Genomic DNA, 17,613 nt, shown 5'->3' with positions numbered 1-17,613 from the left:
CCAGTGAGGGGCTGGGGGTGTGGCTCAGTGGTAGAGCACCTGCCTAGAATCCCCCAGTGAGGGGCTGGGGGGAGTGTCTCAGTGGTAGAGCCCCTGCCTAGAATCCCCCAGTGAGGGGCTGGGGGCGTGGCTCAGCAGTAGAGTACCTGCCTTACATCCCTATGTTCAATTCCCAGTACTCAAAAAAAAAACCAAGTGAGGCACAAAGGGTCAGTTGTTTAACCACTTGGCCATAAAGATGGTTTGACTTCTCCTGGTACCACCTTTGGTCTACTACTGCAAGGGGGTAGGCCAGAAGGGAATGAGACCTCCTCATGCACCTTCAGTGTCTCAGCTGGCCTAGAGAGAGGAGCCAGTGGAACTTAGGGCTTGAGGTATTTCCCAGCCAACTTACCAGAGAACATCTCTCCCTGTGCCGTGTAGCCTCTCTCCATGGCTACTTGCACCAGTCTTTCCAGAGAGACACTGCCAGTGTCCGGGGTTGACAGAAGAGTGCCTGCCATCCACAAGGCCACCAGTCCACACCTGGGAGAGACAGCCCACTCTAGCACATGCTGTGTCTTTACTGAACTCCCCTGACCTCAGAGGGGGCAGGGGTGTGCTGTCTAGGGGACCTGTCTCCTCTCCCATGCCAGGTACGGTAATAGGCTGGAAGGTGGGGACAAGATGAAACACTTCATCTGTGCACTCATTGGGGTTCATTTAGCTACTCATTTAGATGGTCCTTCTGTATCACTCACACACACATGGACAGACAGACAGACAGACAGACACACACACACACACGGATCATGATGAGGAAAAGGCCCTGCTTTCTCTCCCTCCTCCCTAGGATGCCCAGGGCAGAGTACTGGTCCCACAGTGCCAGTCTAGCCTTAGAAAACTGGCAGGACCCTCTCACGTCAGAGCGGTGGGTACTTACTGAGGGCCTTCTTGGATGAGCGACGGTAGGTCGGCACAAAAGAGGATCCATTGCAAGTCATTTCGAAACCTGAAGCAGAACAATAAGTCACAGGAATGGCTCTCAGATCACCCGTGGAGAAGGACTAAGGCCTCAGGGCTACTCCCCTGCTGAGGCAGTAAGACCCTACACCCAAAGCTTCAGTTTTCTCATCTGGGAATCATTATTTTGCTTTTTTCCTGCTGCTTCTCACAGGGCTTGAAAGGCAGAGCAGATGCAGAACCTATACAACCATGAGTCACAAAGATTTCAGTAAGAAAAATTTTAGAAGGCGGTATGTTTTGTACCCAAATGCTAAGATTTTTATTTTCTTTTTTTGTAGACATTATCTTCAAATGTATCCCAGGTTAGCCTCCAACCAATGGCAATGTTCTTGCCTTAGTTTCCCCAATGCTGGGATTAAAGGTGTGCTACCAGGGCCAGCGTCTGATTATTCTCTCTACCAGGTCTGAGGTGTGTGTGGGGAGGGGGCAGATGGGAGGCTAGTTTGAGGGCTCAGCGGATAAAGGCACCTGCTGCTAACCCTGACAACTTCAGTTCAAGTCCCAGGCCCCACATGTTGGAAGAAATGACTCATACAGTGTTTTCTGACCCCACTCACACCAAAACTGTAGCATACATATACCACACAACAAATAAATAGATTAATTCAGTCTTGCATAAAACCAGATGACAATATGCTTAAGACCTCAGATGAAGCTGAGCAGGGCTGAGCAGGGAATCTCAGTCCCTCGAGGCCCAAGGCCAGCAGGAGGGCAAAGCCAGGGGTGGTGATGGGGATGCTCACACCCATGATAAATACACAAAGCTCCAGGTTCTTAGTTTGAGGTAACTCCTGACCACAGCAGGGTGGTTAGAAGCACCAAATCCCCTACTGGAATTCAAATGGAGATCTCTCTCCTTCTTTGAACTGTGGCTAAGTGACTGCCCCTAAGAGCTTCAGCTTTCTTTCATTTTACATTTCCTTTGACTTATGTATAGAAGAGTGAATGTCACTTGTGTGGGTACCCGGGATCCAGAAGAGGTGCTGGGTCCTCTAGATCTAGAGTTATGGCTATATCACACCATGTGGGTGCTGGGAACTGAGATCCTCTGCAAGAGCAGCCAGTGCTCTTAACCACTGAGTCATCTCTCCAGCCCTCTAAGAGACATGGCTTTCTCATCCAGAAAACAGGAAAGAAACAGTTCCTATTTCATGAGGTTGCTGAGAGCAACACATCTTTAAAACTCAGCCAGCCATGGGGATCCACGCTTGTAATAACAGCCTTTGAGAGCAGAGGCAGGACTGCCATTGAGTTTCAGGCCAGCCTGGGCAACACAGACTTCTGTCAGTTTGAGCTACAGTGTGACACTGGGTCAAAAACAAACAAAAACAACAGACCAGCCAGGCGGTGGTGGCGCACGCCTTTAATCCCAGCACTCTGGAGGCAGAGGCAGGCGGATCTCTGTGAGTTCGAGACCAGCCTGGTCTATAAGAGCTAGTTCCAGGACAGGCTCCAAAACCACAGAGAAACCCTGTCTCGAAAAACCACAAAAAAAAAAAAAAACAAAAAAAACAAAAAAAAACAGAGCAGTGTGGTGGCATACATCTTTAATCACAACACCTTGGAGGGGAAGATACGTGGATCTCTGGGAGTTCAAGGCCAGCCTGGACAACACAGTAAGTTCCAGGACAGCTAGGGGTACACAGAGAGACCTTGTTTCAAACTACCACCAGCACCAAACAGCTGGTGAAGGTAATATACATCTGTCATCTCCTGAAGTGGAGGAAGAAGGAACAGGTGTTCTCAGCTACACCGACTTAGAGGTCAGCCTGGGCTACATGGGACCCTATCTAAAACACACACAAACTCCCCAAACCCAACTAGTAATAGCCCAAGAAACAAAGTAAAGAAATCTTTTGTTGTTTTTGTTTTGTTTTTAAGATAGGGTTTCACCATTTAGTTCTGGCTGTCAGAACTCACTTTGTAGACCAGGTTGGCCTTGAACTCATTGAGATCTACCTGCCTCTGCCTCCTGAGTGCTAGGATTAAAGGCATACATTACCAACGCCCGATTAAAATAAATCCGTTTAATCTGACATTGATTACACTTGGTCAAAAGTGTCACCTCAGTTCCCTAACACCCCTTCCTTTATATAAAAAGTCTGGATTGCTTGGCTGGGTGCACCCCAGCTCCTGGCATAAGGTCCCTCCCCTGGGAGTTGCCTTGGTCCAAACTCCACCTCTGAGAAAGCCCCTCCCCAGGGAGGGTCAAGAAAGCCCGCCAAAGGGTAATTCCTCCCCAAGGAAGGTCAAGACTCTTTAAACTGCCCCCCTCCAGAGAAATAACAAGTGGTCTCCTCTTATCTCTCTTCCCCTCTCCCTGTTTTCCAGGGCCACCTGGGAGCACTCCATTAAACATGGGCATCTCTTAATTTGGTTTGATTTGGTCTGTTGGGATTATTTGCTTTGGTGGAGAGGTTTGTCTTAAGAAGAAAATACTTACTAATGTGGTGACAGGCTGTCCGCATCCAATTTGCATAATGGTGGTTGGGCACTTGGTGTGCCTTTTGAGTATGGTTGGGAGTTTAAGAATTCCCTCTTTCGGCAGGCGGATCTCTGTGAGTTCGAGACCAGCCTGGTCTACAGAGCTAGTTCCAGGATAGGCTCCAAAGCCACAGAGAAACCCTGTCTCAAAAAAACCAAAAAAAAGAATTCCCTCTTTCTTCCCTCCCTCCCTCCCTTTCTTCTATGTAGCTGAGTCTGGCCTGGAACTTATCTGCTCAGCTTCCTGACCCCTGGGATTATAGGCTCGTGCCCCTATGTCAGGCACTGGGGGGAGTTTCTTTATCAATTTGGAGAGGGGCCTGTGGAGTCTTCTTTATCCTCTTCCCTTACTGCCTGTGTCCTGGGGTGCATCACTTTCTTCCTGGGACTTTGGACTCCATTCATGACCTCTAGTCTCTCTTAACTCTAGTTCTTTTCTGGGCAAGGCCTTTTTGTGACTAGCCAGAGACCCAGCCAGCCAGCCACGCTGCTGCTCGCCTACTTTCCCAGCTCTTGTGTTCTTTGAGAACACGTATGTTTTTATTGTAGACCTGCGCCTATGCTGTCTGCTCTCAAGGGACAGGCCTCTATAACTTGCTCCCTAGCATCTGTAGCTGCCTGTCTTTCAGAAGACACCACTGAGTCACACACTCCCTTTGGACCCAGTTATTACAACCCTGGCTGCTCTGGGAGCCACTATGTGGAGGGACAGAGCATGTGCAGGAGTCACTTTCTCTGATGCTGGAGGCCAATCACTGAAGAGCTAGGTAGGGGACTTAAGACATAGGGCTGTTTGAGATCAAGAAAATGGGAAACCCCGAGGAGTGGCTGAAGTGATCTGGAGACGGGGATGGATGAGACTTGGCGTGGTGTTAGGGGTTTGGAGACCCTACCGGTCTTTGTGCAGTTTCAGGAGCCTCTTCACATCTTCTCTGCCTTTGGGGACTGGGCCAGCCTTCTCCAAGGCCTCCTTCAGCAGCCGGCTCTTCTCCACGCCGTAGACATGAGGGGGAGCAACCTCCACAGTAGAGGGTGGAGGAGGCAGTGGGGGTGGGGGTGGAACTGAAGCCTGGAGACTACAGGGAGGGGATGGCAAAGCTAAGTCCAGAGGATCTAGGGGTAAAGGAGGTGGAATATTGGGGTCTTGGGTTACTGGGGGGATTGTGGGTTTTAGGGGGACAGAGCATGGAGAAGTCATGTGGGGTCTTCAGGACGAGCCGATGTGAGAACGAGAAAGGATCCTCCCAAATCTCAAGGATAGAGTTTCAGTTTTTAGAGCAACTGGATGTGGCGTTCAGGCCCACACATAGAAATCTGCATTAAAAAATTAAAAATTAGAGTTGAATTGCAGAATATGGCGCCTAATTCAGTCGGTCTGGAAGAACCTGGGTTAGTGTTTGAAACGGTGGAAAAAGAAACTGGGCTAAGTCAGATGAAGGCTCCAGAAGGGTGGGCTGTGCTATGGGGATGGGACTTACATTAGGTGGGAACTTCTGTCATCTCATTCCCTGGAGCTAGCTAGTTTCGGTCACTTCCGTAATAAGGATGCTCAGATCCGGGATGAGGCTGGGGTGACTTGCCTCATTTCACATCCCTGGCTCGAATTTGGAACGTTAAGGTTGCCCGTAGGAGTTAGGTCAAGAGGTCACGTGGCTGGGAAAACAGCCTAGTGGTGGCAGGGTCCTGGAATCAGTCGGGAAGTAAGAGAGTAGCAGCGGCTTAGCGATCAAGGGTCGACTAAGGAACGGAACTTAGGAACTTAGGAACTGCTCGCTTCCCACCGGGAGCAAACGGCGTTGACCCTACCAGACTCCACCGTCCTTTCTCAGCCCACGGCGGTTGATCACGTGGCTCAAGGCCACTGGCGGAAGGGGAAGAGGTGTGGCTTCCGAAAGGCAGTCTGGAAGACACTAGAGCTCTAGTAATGTCCCGATTGGCCAAGAGCTAGTAGCGTTCTTCGATTGGTCTGGTCACTCTGGGGAAGGGGGCGGGGATTATCACTAAGGCGGGAACCCAAGTGTTCCTTTCATTGGCAGGTGCTGAGGCCGGCGGCTTACCCGAACAGTCAAAACCTACCGAGTTTGCGCGTGGTGAGCATCTCGCAGAGAGAGAAGCCGGGGCCAGGACGGTAAGTTGTGTGCCTGAGCAGGGGAGCGTGGCAGGCGCGGCGGCTCAGGTGGTGAATTCTCGCTGGTGTAGACGCCGCTTGGCGTTGGGGAGGCGAGTGGAGCACTTGGCGTCGGGCCTTAGGCCGCGTTATTTCAGGAGGCCTCTCTTTGAGAGACTAGGATGTCTAAAATCGGTCCCTACTTTCTTAACTGGCTCCGACATCCGGGTTCTTTTTTCCTCCCGAGGCGCCGTTCGTGCGCGTGGACTAATTGAAATCGCCGCTTGGTACGCTCCGCCTGCCGGGACTCGTAGGGCATTCTGGGATTCGTAGTTACCTTCTAGATTCGCCTAGCACGCGGGCTGGAGAAGCTGGCTTTGTTGCCAAGCTGTGCCCTTATTCCCCCCATTCCGAGCTTACCCAGTTTACTCTTGGAAGGATCCCAGAGCCCTGATCAGAGCCCATCAGGCCTTAGAACCAAGAATTTTGGGAAACGTAGGGCTGAAGTCTCCTCTTTTTCTCCCTTTAAGCCGTGAGCGTCTCACACCATGGCAGTTCCTGAGACCCGTCCCAACCACACTATTTATATCAACAATCTCAATGAGAAGATCAAGAAGGATGGTAAGTTCTCCGGATAGCCTGGACTCTGGGTGATCTCACATGAGCTGACCCGCTTTTTCTCAGCCTTCCCCATTCAGTCTGTTAAGAGTTAACTTTGGCCTTTGTACGTACCGAGCCCTTGGTTTTCAACAGGCGCTTAACCATTTTGCATTCTGCTCTTTAACCTGTGCTCCTTGTTGATAATCTTCAAGGTTTTAGCTCACCGGCCCCTTCTTTTTGTGAAGCCTTTTGGAATCTTTCTCTTCATCAAGCACAGCTCAGTCTGCTGTCATTGTTATGCCCAAATCCGCGAAGTCTCCCAAAAGCCCACAAGGAGACCGAGTCCCGTATGTAAAAGCAAGTTTGCAAACTCGGTCTCTCCGCATGTCCAACGTATTGGAATAAACGGAGAGCCCTGAGCTCAGTTAGAGTTGGGATTTTATAGTAGTAAAGGTAGGGGTGAGGGGTTTCTGAGGTTCAGGACCCCTGATTGGCTGACATTTGTCTAGGGGTGTCCTGGTGAGTGTACTGGCAGGTGATCCTATCTACAATGGTTAGAACATTAGGCGTTTCCTTTGGATGATCTGTTCTTGGGTGGTACTCAGGTAATCTTAGTTTATGGTCCTTTCTGCAGCCAGGTATTGCTTCAGGGTAAACTACTGAGACTTCATTTCTCCATTAAACTTATTTATTGAGGGTTAAGTTCTACTCTGGCAGGTGATAATGGTTGGAATTAAAAAATTTCCTTTGGGTGATCTGTTCATATTTAGCTTATCATGGCTGGATCCTACATCATGAGACTGTCTCTGTGGACCTCTGGGCATTGGTCCTTGTGATTGACTATAATGCAAATAGCATCCAGAAGTGATGAGATACGCACGTAACGCTGTGTAACATGGGGGATGTGTGCAGGAGTCTATAGTCTTGGATATATTTAATTCTCACAAGCCTCTTAGATGAAGAAATCGGAGCTTGGGTGGCATAACTTGCCTGAGATCAAATAGCAAGGAAAATGGTTGTGATATAAGTGTGGGACTCTGGTTATGCAAATTCTTGGACTGATATGGATGGCAGAAGGCTCCATATCTCACTCAGGGAGAGCTGAAGTGAAGCCAGTTTGGACTACTTGATCAGCACAAGGGGCAAAAAAGAGACCAAAGACAATCTCTTTGGGTGTGATGGTACAGGCTGGTAATCCCAGTCCTCAGGAGACTGAAGCAGGAGGATCTTGAGTTCCAGACCAGCCTAGGATACATACAAAACCTTATTTCCAAAACTGCAAATAGTGTTAGTCTTGCCTGGTATGAGTCAGGATGAGTAAGGCTCTGGGTTTGAACCTCAGCAGCTAAGAAACCTACTTATCCTGGAGAGATGGCTCAGTGATTAAGAGCACTGGCTGTTCTTCCAGAGGACTTGGGTTCAATTCCCAGTACCCACGTGGCAGCTCACAACTGTCTATAACTTCTGTTCCCAGGGATAGGACACCCTCACACAGATAAAGGAGCAGGCAAACTCTATGAATGTTGACACACGTGTTTGATCAGGACAGCTCTAGGGAGGCTGTTCTCTTACCTCTGTGGTTCCTGAGGCCATACTCAGTCACGAGGCTTGTGAAGCAGAGGTTCTACCACCTCTACACTGGCCCCCTTTTGCATATAATTTTTTGGAAATGGTGTTCTGAAGGATAGTTCGGCTGGTAAGCATGCTTGATGCTTAGCCTGACCTTCCCAGGTCCCTCGCTAGGAGGCGAGTACCCTCTGACTTCCATGTGTGTGCCGTGTGAGCTTGCTGGGTCTGTGGTCAGGTTGTCCAAAGTTGGGGTAGTCCTTGCGGAAGAAGAGTTCTGGGCGTTTGAAGGCTGAGGCAGGAGATTCAGTTCCTGGGGACTCAGTGGTGGGAGGAGAGTTGACTCCCCAGAATTATCCTGTCATTGTCTCCTCTCTATCCCTCATCTCCCCAACCCCTCACCACACACAACATAAATGTCCCCTAGCCAAGAGCAGGTATCCTAAGGACGCTGAGAAGGACTTGGCCAAGCCAGGACCACAATTCAATTCCCATCTGAATCCAGCACCACCAACCTCACCAAACTGCTTCACACTGTGGCAAACAGTACTCAAAGCAGAACAGAGCTGTCCACGTCTTGTAAGGTTATGTAAACATGAGTTTCCACTTGAATGGTTCTTGGCTGTTTCTGTTGTGGGTTGGTTGGGCTTTTTTTTTTTTTTTTTAACTTTTTCTTTTTGGCTTTTTCAAGACAGGATTTTTCTTGTGTGGCTCTAACAGTCCCGGAATTTGCTCTGTAGACCAGCCTGGCCTTGAATTCACAGATCCATCTGCTTCTGCCTCCCGAGTGCTGGGATTAAAGGCCTGTGCCATCACTACCTGGCTGTTGTGGGTTCTTGAGCTATGGCATTCTGAGTATTCTGTCAGTTGGCAGGTGGCCCCTTATTTGGGCTGTCCATCCTCTAAGTATAGTACAAATCCCAGGACACAGTGCCAGGCCTTTTGTCACTGTGTGTCTTGTCTTCCTTGAATGCAGAGCTCAAGAAGTCCCTGTATGCCATCTTCTCCCAGTTTGGCCAGATCCTGGATATTCTGGTGTCTCGGAGCCTGAAGATGAGGGGCCAGGCCTTTGTCATCTTCAAGGAGGTCAGCAGTGCCACTAATGCCCTGCGTTCCATGCAGGGGTTCCCCTTCTACGACAAGCCCATGGTGAGCATCTTGAATATGGAGGTTGTGTGAGTGTGTGCTGTAGGAGCCAAGGTGGGGATGGCCCTGTGGCCTGTAGTGTGCTCTTGGATGCTACTTTTTCTTGCTGTTCTTTCCATTTGGTGCTCCTTATCCTGGGGCCATGGGGACACAAAATGATCAAGAAATTGAGCATGATGGTTCATGTCTACGTGTAGGAGAGTGAGGCAAGAGGATTGCCAAGAGTTCTAACCCACCCTGGAGTGTAGAATGGGAGCTTGCTCAAAACCCTTCCAAAAATAGGCTTGAACCAAAGTGCACAGAGATTCCCTACGCCCCGTTCACTGCTGCCTCTATCACCTGACTCCACTGGGAACATTTTTTTTTTCAAGACAGGGTTTCTCAGTAGCTTTGGAGCATATTTTGGAACTAGTTCTTATAGACCAGGCTGGTCTCGAACTCACAGAGATCTGTCTGCCTCTGCCTCCCAAGTGCTGGGATTAAAGGTGTGCACCACCACCTGCCCTGTGTGAACCTTCTTACGGAGCCCTGTTCTTTCCTTGGCTCCAGTGTGCTCCTCCATGCCCCCAGGCCTATCTACAGACCACACATCACTCATCACAACAATGCCTCAGCTTCTTAGAAAGCACAAAGGGTCTGTCCCCCTCTGACCTTACCTTATCCCTTCCTCAAATCCTCAGTGTAGCCAGGCAGAAGTTGAGCTTAGTATCCCTTTGCCTGGGTGTCTTGAGCAGCTAGAGTCCCTGGCCCAGCTTTTCTCATCCCTTAGCTTCCCGGCTGTTCTCTTGCTCCATGTGTTCATGGTGGTCCCCATCCTTTGTTATTCGTCCTTTCCTAAGCACTGGATTGAAAACTTCACTTTGCAATACTCTAGGGCCCCTTCTGAGCATCGAACTTTAGAAAGGAGGTCATTTATTGCTGGGCATAGTAATGCATGCTTTTAATTTTAGGGAGACAGAGGCAGATGGGTCTCTGAGTTCTACGCCAGCCTGTTCTACATAGGTAATTCCAGATCAGCCAGAGCTACATAGTGAGACCCTGTCTCAATTTTTCTTGGGGGCGAGTTTGAGACGGGGTTTCTCTGTGTAAAAGTCCTGACTGTCCTGGAACTCGCTCTGTAGACCAGGCTGGCCTCAAACTCACAGAGATCTGCCTGCCTTTGCCTCTCAAGTGTTGGGATTAAAAGCGTGCACCACTAACACCCAGCCAAGTATTTTATTTTTGTGTCTGAGCATGTCGGGTTCTTCATAGGAGAACTTGTAAACACCTCCTCTACCTTACAGTTATTAACAGGGCTGCTGCTTCCAGGAGCTTAGACCTATTAAGTTCCTACCACAGTCCTGCCAGGTGGAAAATATCCCCATTTTACAGATGAGGAAGTTGTGGCCAAGCAGTCTATATAGTTTTTCTTAGCAAGCTCCTCAAAAGGTCACATTTTAAACTCTGGCAGTTTCCCCCTGATTTCCATGGCCTTGACCTTTCTGCTCTGGTTGGTAGCGCATCCAGTATGCCAAGACTGACTCGGACATCATTGCCAAGATGAAGGGCACCTTTGTGGAAAGGGACCGCAAACGAGAGAAGAGGAAGCCCAAAAGTCAGGAGACACCAGCTGCCAAAAAGGCTGTTCAGGGTGGGGCAGCTGCCCCCGTGGTGGGCGCTGTTCAGCCTGTACCGGTAAGCCGGGGGCAGGACCATGTCCCTCTGTCAGGCCTTCAGTCATGTGGCCTGGGGTGGGGGTAGACTGAAGGGACTTGCCCCATTGGGTTGGTGAGCCGTGTGGTGGAGGGGTCTCTTGGGTGCCTCTTCCCCAGCGTACACTTGATTGTCTTTGAAGATCTGTCTTTTGCACATCTGTCTTCTGGTTCCCTTTCCTTGGTTTTGTTTTGTGTATCTTTACTTGAGTACTGTGTGTGTGTCTGTGTGCGCTAAGTTCGTGACTTTATAGAAAGTTAAAAGTTATCAGCTTCCTGTTAGAAATAATAGGCAAATTTAGAGGGACTAGTGGATTATAAAGTAAAAATCAAAGCAATCGACAGCCTGAGGGAGGCCTCCATTCAATCCCTATTTCTAGAAGCAAAAGGAAGAATGAAGAGTCAGTTGTTCATGTTGCTAAGCAAAGATGGCACACTGGGAAATCACCGCAACAGGGTAGTAGGTTGAGTGTCAGCACTGCAGGTTTTTTGTTTGTTTGTTTTTTATTCTTTGGGGCCCTACTACCCAGCTCCCTAAATAAATACACAAAGACTTAGTCTTTCTTATGCATACCCAGCCTTCACTTGGCTTGTTTCTAGCCAGCTTTTCTTTTTCTTTTTTTTTTTTTGGCCAGCTTTTCTTAAATTATCCTGTCTACCCTTTGCCACTGGGCTTTTCCCTTTCTCTGCATTATGCCTGAAGGCCAGAAGAGGGCACCAGACCTCATTACAGATGGTTGTAAACCACCACGTGGTTGCTGGGAATTGAACTCAGGACCTTTGGAAGAGCAGGCAATGCACTTAACCTCTGAGCCCCCTTTCTCTGTTCTTGTTTTTGTTTTTTTTGTGTTTTTGAGACAGGGTTTCTCTGTGGCTTTGGAGCCTGTCCTGGAACTAGCTCTGTAGACCAGGCTGGTCTCGAACTCACAGAGATCCGCCTGCTCCTGCCTCCGGAGTGCTGGGATTAAAGGCGTGCGCCACCACCGCCCGGCTTCTATATATCTTTCTTGACTCTTACTCTGCTCCTGATCTCCCCCTCTCCTTTTCTCTCTCGTATCTCTTGTACTTTTTTTTTTTTTATCTATTCTCTCTGCCTGCCAGCTCTCCCTGTCCCTCTCCTGTTTAACTATTGACCTTTAGACAGGCAAAGAAACACAGCTTCACGGAGTTAAACAAATGCAATGTAGAAGAATGCAACACATCTTTGCATCATTAAACAAATGTTCATTTCAGCTAATATTCCACAACACTACACACTGATGTAGGGCAAACCAACATGATCCTTGATGTGTTGACCGTTCTGATAAAAGTACTTGCCTGGCAACCTGAGTTTGGTCCTTGGGTTCCATGGTAGGAGGAGGGAACCAATTCTGGAGAGTTACCCCGGACTGAAAAAGGTTTTAGAGTTCCAGCCTTCAAGATGGCCTGCCATAGACTATGGATAGAAAGATAAGCTGAAGAGACTGGATACTTACCATAAGGAGGCTATGCAGTTTTGATGCAGGGCAATTGGATCTACAAGAGAAAAGCATAGCCCCGCCTAGGGCGAGGCATTTGGCTCCGTGGTAGCCTGTAATTGTAGTTTTAGGGAGATTGAGGCAGGAATCGGGAGTTTGAGGTCATGCTGGGCCTCATTTTGAGAAAAATTAACAGGCTGAATCATGAGCTGAATGTGACAGCAGACTACAAAGATAGTAAAGAAACCTTCAAAGTGTCCTGTCGTCTTGCTGAGTGCATGAGAAGTGGAATTTCATTCTGTGCAGGACACCAGACGTCCTGAGCAGAAAACAAAAGATGGCTGGATTCTGCCCTCCTTCCTTCTCTGTCTTTGTCTTTTGAGTCTTTCAGTCTTTGATGTTCAGGCTGGGTCACGTACTGAAGCTAGTGGTGGTGTCTGTGTGTCTTTAGCTTGTTACCAATTTCATTTTAAATTACATTTTGCTTATTGTGTGTGTTTATGAGTGTTCATGCCATGGGACATGAGCAGAGGTCAGAGGACAACTTGTTGAGGAGGTCCGTCTACCAGGTTGAACATAGGTTGTCAGACTTGGAGGCAGGTGCTTTTCCCCGCTGAGCCATCCTGATAGCTCTCATTCTTTCCTTTTTAAAATTTGCTTTGTTTTACGTGTATGTATATATAATGTTTATATTTATATTTGTGATTTGCTATGTTTGCTGGGAATTGAACCCTAGTCCTCTGGAAGAACAGGCAATGCTCTTAACCGCTGAGCCACCTCAGTACAGTGCCTGTGGAGGCCAGAAGAGGGCATTGGGTCCTCTAGAGCTAGAATCACATGAAGTTGTGAGCTGCCTGACGGTGCTAGGAACCAAACTGTTCTGGTGTGGTACCCACCCTTAGCCACCGAGCCATCTCTCCAGTCCTCCTCTGGTTTCGGTTTAAATATCTGAACAAAGTTGGGCAGTGCTCTTAATTGTACTTTTAACTATTTCAAAAAGCCTTTTTCTGGTTTAGCATTCCTCCTTGAGTCCCAAGTCTTCAGTTTTGCTCTCAGTGGTGTTCGTTGGGTGTTGTTTTTTATCTTTTCAGGTGTGGGTCTTTCCTCTTCTGTCTCTCATCTTCATAGCTGTTTTTTTGCATTGCGGGTGCTGTGACCTTGCTACCCCTGACCTGTAGCCCATCAGTCCTGCCCTCTTCTCCACAGGGTATGCCGCCCATGACTCAGGCTCCCCGCATCATGCACCACATGCCAGGCCAGCCTCCTTACATGCCACCACCTGGCATGATCCCACCACCGGGCCTTGCTCCTGGCCAGATCCCCCCTGGGGCCATGCCCCCGCAGCAGCTCATGCCTGGACAGATGCCGCCTGCCCAGCCTGTAAGTGACCCCATCCCACTGTAAGGTCTCACAAGCATGGTTTGCATGCAGAAGTGGACAGTTACTTGGGGCTCTTAGGTCAGGTGGGAGGTGTTGCTGCGCCCTCTGTGGGTGAGCCATCCTGGGTCAGAGGGGTTGACTTGTGTGTTGGTCTAGGGGAGCAGGGTGAGGCTAAGTCAATCAAGGTCTGCACCTGGGTGTCGTGTGTGTGCTAGAGCACCTTGTGCTGTCCTAGCCCCAGCACATAGTAGTGGCAGTAGCTGGAAGATCTCTGCTGCCTTGGGCCTGCAGTCTCTGGGCACTGGTTATGGGGAGAGGAACAACAATGTGTGCATTGGGGAACATGTGAGAAAGATTCTGAACAGGGTGGTGAGCAAGTGCAGTAGCAGGCATTCTTCCTGGGGTACCCCTGCTCACTGGCAGCCATCTCTCCCAACAGCTCTCTGAGAATCCACCCAATCACATCCTGTTCCTCACCAACCTGCCTGAGGAGACCAATGAGCTCATGCTGTCCATGCTTTTCAACCAGTAAGTGGGGCTTCTGGTTGGGCTGGTGGGTTCCGGTGTTCTGGTGGTCACTATAGTGTCTGGTAGGCTCGGTGGCTGAAGGTGTGAAAGGGGGGAAGGAAGATGGCCATGGGGCACACTGTGCTATGAGCACCATGTATTTGAGGTCCTGGGCTGCTTTTTGTGTCTGTGACACTGAGAAGTGCAGAACAAGGGAAAAGTAAAAGAGGAATAAAATGTGGGACCGGTTTAGACTGGCATGAGCCAGCCTGTTCAAAAATTGGCCAGGGACACTGAGGACACTAGCCATTCGATGGAACCTGTAGACCTTGAGTGAGGGACTGCTGAGTGGAGCAGGGCCGAAGCTTTCCTAGTTACAGAATTGTCTGTCAAACCTGGATATGGTGGCAGTGAACGCCTGGAGTCTGGGGACCTGGAAGACTGAAGCAGGATTGACTTTGGGCTTTGGGGGAAGGAAGAGGTGCCAGAGTTTAAGCTGCATTGTGGTTTGGCTGTTAAGGCTTTTCTTTCAATGGTGTTTATAGTAGGGGTTTTGCCTGTGTTGTGTTCAGGTGATCTTTGGTATGGGGTCTGTGCTGTGAATTCTGTCATTTCGTTGGTGCCAAATATTAGGGGAATGCTGAGGGGGTCTCTGAGGTCTGCTCTTCCCTCTTCCCAGGTTCCCTGGCTTCAAGGAGGTGCGTCTGGTCCCCGGGCGGCACGACATTGCCTTTGTGGAGTTTGACAATGAAGTACAGGCTGGGGCAGCACGAGATGCCCTGCAAGGCTTTAAGATCACGCAGAACAATGCCATGAAGATCTCTTTTGCCAAGAAGTAGCGCCTTCCCCCACGGGGCGTCCCGGTCCCCATTCTGGGGCTGCCCCTTACCCCCCCCCCCCTTGGCTCAGTTCCTGAAGGTAAGTCCCCCTTGGGGGCCTTCTCAGAGCCACGTGTGAGTGTGTGGTTGCCACACAGCATTGTACCCAGAGTCTGTCCCTAGACATTGCACCTGGCGCTGTTGGCTTGTGATTAAAGTGGTTTTTTTGAGGGTTGGTTTTTCACCACTATTGTCTGTTTTATTTTGTCTTCCTTGGTTCCCTCCACGTGGAGAGGTTGAATCTCCTGGCCTCTGTGGGTTCACTCACAATCTTGGAAAACACACATGAGTATAACGATATTAACCACAACTTAAGCTACATTGACAGCTTCGGCAGGGTGGTGTTTTGTTTTGTTTTGTTTTGTTTTTTTTTTGGTCTCAAATTATTGAGGACAGGAAAGACACCCGTGTGCATTAGGGCAGGTCGTGAGCTGCACAAGGATACTCCTGCTTCAGAAGTAATGCACGCTATTACAGAGGAATGGCTCACTGAAGACTGTCCCTGTGAAAGAGCAGGACAGAGCTGTTGCTTGCATCACTAAGGGACTACCATGTTGTTGCAGACAGGCAAGTGGAAACATCTCTTTCCACATTGGCCTAATGGCTGTGACATGTGGGTTCTGTGGTTAGCCCATCTGATTTGTAGTAGTTTGGGGCCTCCCTAGCTGTCATTCAGTGGGCAGTTAAGTTTTTTCTTCCTGTGTGAGAACTCTTGTTCCTGCCATGATGGTGATCATGTTTGTTCCCACGAACACCACCAGGCACCGTGCCAGCAATCAGCAGATTCAGTATATACTAGCTGAATACTAGGAGATGCTGAATAAAACTTGAGAGCGAAAATTAAAGCTGATAGGCAGGCCTATGGTCCTAGTACCCAGAAGGCTGGGGTAGGGGGATTGCCCTGAGTTCCCTGGCAGCCTGAGCTGTTGTGGTGGGGCTGTAGAGCTGGGAACAGTAGGCTAATCAGGGGAAAGTTCCTCTGAGGAGGTGTCCTAGGTGGAGCCGCTAGTGCTGGGTTTGTAGAGGTGTTTCATTTATCTCCACCCCCTGATAAACTCTTTTCTGAATAAGCCAATGTGTGACCATTGCCTGCCTGCCGCGAGGTTGTGCCTGGCAGGCTCAGAGGTCAGGGTGCCCTGAGTCACTGCTGTGATCTTGACAAGTGACTGAACTTGGGGCCAGTTTTCTCTTCTGTGGGGCAGAAAATGAAAGTCAAAGCACAGCAGTGTAGAGTGGCCAGTACGGCCCGAAGCGAAGGTGGTCTTGGACCAAGTGCCCCAGCTACTCGGCCACCAGAGTAGCGGCCAGTGCATTTCTGGAGGCAGTGCCGAGATCCTGAGGTGGGGGTGCTTTAGTGCTTGAGCTCCTGAATGTGGTGAGATGGGGGAGGGGAGTACAGAGTGGGCAGTAGAAGCTGCCTTGGTCACATGGGTCCCGTATGAACTTTGTGTGGTTAGCCTGGGTCTTTCAACATGGCTCTGGTGTTTGTACTTTTAAAATCCCCTGTGGTTTGAACTGGTGACCTGCTTCAGAAGCAAAATCCCTGTCTAACTGAAGCCTGAGTTCAGAATCCTGCAGTACTTTTTTCTATCTTGATTTTTTTATATTTATTTTATGTATGTGAGTGACCTGTCTTCGTTCGTGCCCACCAGAAGAGGGAATCAGATCCCATTACAGATGGCTGTGAGCCACCATGTAGGTGCTTGGAATTGAACTCAGGACCTCTGGAAGTGCATCCAGTGTTCTTTACTCTTTGAGCTAGGCTGAGCCAACCCCCTTGACTGCACCTTCCCAGTGTTTATCAGCATCTCCCATCACACCTGGCCTCTTACATTTCACATCAACTAAGCATTGATCACATGCAACAGCTGTAACTTTGGCAGTGGGAGGTGTGACGGTAAAACTAGCAACTTTCTTCTTCACAATTTCACACAATCTGTTATTTCCATACGAAAGCCTGAAACTTTTTGGCTAACCCCCCCCCCCCCCATATATAAATGGTGGTAGTGGAGCGATGACTCAGCAGTGAAGACCATTTGCTCTTTGAGGGGCCCAGGTCTGGTCCCAACACCCTCTTTGGTTCATAATTGCCTGTAACTCCAGCCCCAGGGCATCTGATGCCCTCTTACGGCCTCCATAGGCAGCTGCACTTACATGCACCCCCCCATATACATAAATAAAAGTTTAAAAATAAAATGTTTGCTTGTTTGTGCTTTGTACATTCCAGATAGATTTCAAATTCCCAGTCCTGCCCAGACTCCCAAATGCTGGAACTATAGGTCTACGTCAGCACACTTGGCAGCATCACTGCTTCTGTGCTGAGTCCACTATGAAGTGCAGTAAGGATGACTTAGTCACAGGCAGTTGAACATAGCCGTGGTCTGCTTCCATGAATGATGATAACGTGTACAATGTGCTAGACTGGACACAAATCTGATTCACATCCTTGGCGTGCTGAAATGGAACTGGGTGGGATTTCATGTCAGTATTCAAAATAACTTGTAATTTAAATTTTAAAAAATACTTCTAGCTGGGCGGCGGTGGTGGTGCACGCCTTTAATCCCAGCCCTAGAGAGGATTATAAGATAGGAGACAGCTCTCAGACTCAGTCTCATTTTTGAGGTTTCCTGGAGGCGGGATGGCCATTTTTGGAGTGAGGTAGAGGTAAGAGGCAGTGGCTGAGTGCTCTGCTTTTCTGATTTTCAGGTTGAACCCCAATATCTGTCTCAGAGTTTTTATTAACCATGCTGCACGCATACACCCTTTGTACCCTCAAATCTCTCTCCCTCTTT

General features: G+C 49.2%; 2 protein-coding genes across 4 annotated transcripts in view; one reads left to right on the top strand and one right to left on the bottom strand.

Annotated features, from left to right (window-relative positions):
• The window catches only part of CUNH19orf54 (chromosome unknown C19orf54 homolog), an 8,170-nt gene extending 2,807 nt beyond the window's left edge, over window positions 1-5,363 (bottom strand). Inside the window, exons 1-4 of the mRNA XM_005371582.3 lie at window positions 4,968-5,363; window positions 4,383-4,803; window positions 923-991; window positions 395-525 (exon numbers count right to left, since the gene is read on the bottom strand). Coding sequence (XP_005371639.2) covers window positions 395-525; window positions 923-991; window positions 4,383-4,687 — 505 coding nt within the window. The 5' untranslated portion in view covers window positions 4,688-4,803; window positions 4,968-5,363. The remainder of the gene's footprint in view (window positions 1-394; window positions 526-922; window positions 992-4,382; window positions 4,804-4,967) is intronic.
• A 25-nt stretch (window positions 5,364-5,388) lies between these two features.
• On the top strand, window positions 5,389-17,381 carry Snrpa (small nuclear ribonucleoprotein polypeptide A). 3 transcript variants are annotated; one of them, XM_026778248.1, is made up of 8 exons: window positions 5,389-5,410; window positions 5,526-5,617; window positions 6,127-6,217; window positions 8,739-8,911; window positions 10,406-10,582; window positions 13,263-13,436; window positions 13,876-13,964; window positions 14,623-17,381. In XM_026778248.1, the coding sequence occupies exons 3-8, from the start codon at window positions 6,145-6,147 to the stop codon at window positions 14,780-14,782; spliced, it is 846 nt and encodes a 281-aa protein (XP_026634049.1). In that variant the 5' UTR covers window positions 5,389-5,410; window positions 5,526-5,617; window positions 6,127-6,144; the 3' UTR covers window positions 14,783-17,381. The 3 variants fall into 3 exon arrangements, with proteins under 3 accessions (XP_026634049.1, XP_005371638.1, XP_013210805.1); XM_005371581.3 differs by lacking the exon at window positions 5,389-5,410 and having other exon boundaries at window positions 5,479-5,617; XM_013355351.2 differs by lacking the exons at window positions 5,389-5,410; window positions 5,526-5,617 and having other exon boundaries at window positions 5,942-6,217.
• Window positions 17,382-17,613: the final 232 nt, after the last annotated feature.

Source organism: Microtus ochrogaster, unplaced genomic scaffold (assembly GCF_000317375.1).
Source record: "Microtus ochrogaster isolate Prairie Vole_2 unplaced genomic scaffold, MicOch1.0 UNK115, whole genome shotgun sequence".
Classification (NCBI taxonomy): Eukaryota; Metazoa; Chordata; class Mammalia; order Rodentia; family Cricetidae; genus Microtus; species Microtus ochrogaster.
Note: the sequence above shows the minus strand (reverse complement) of the source record. Positions and strands in the feature narration are given on the sequence as shown.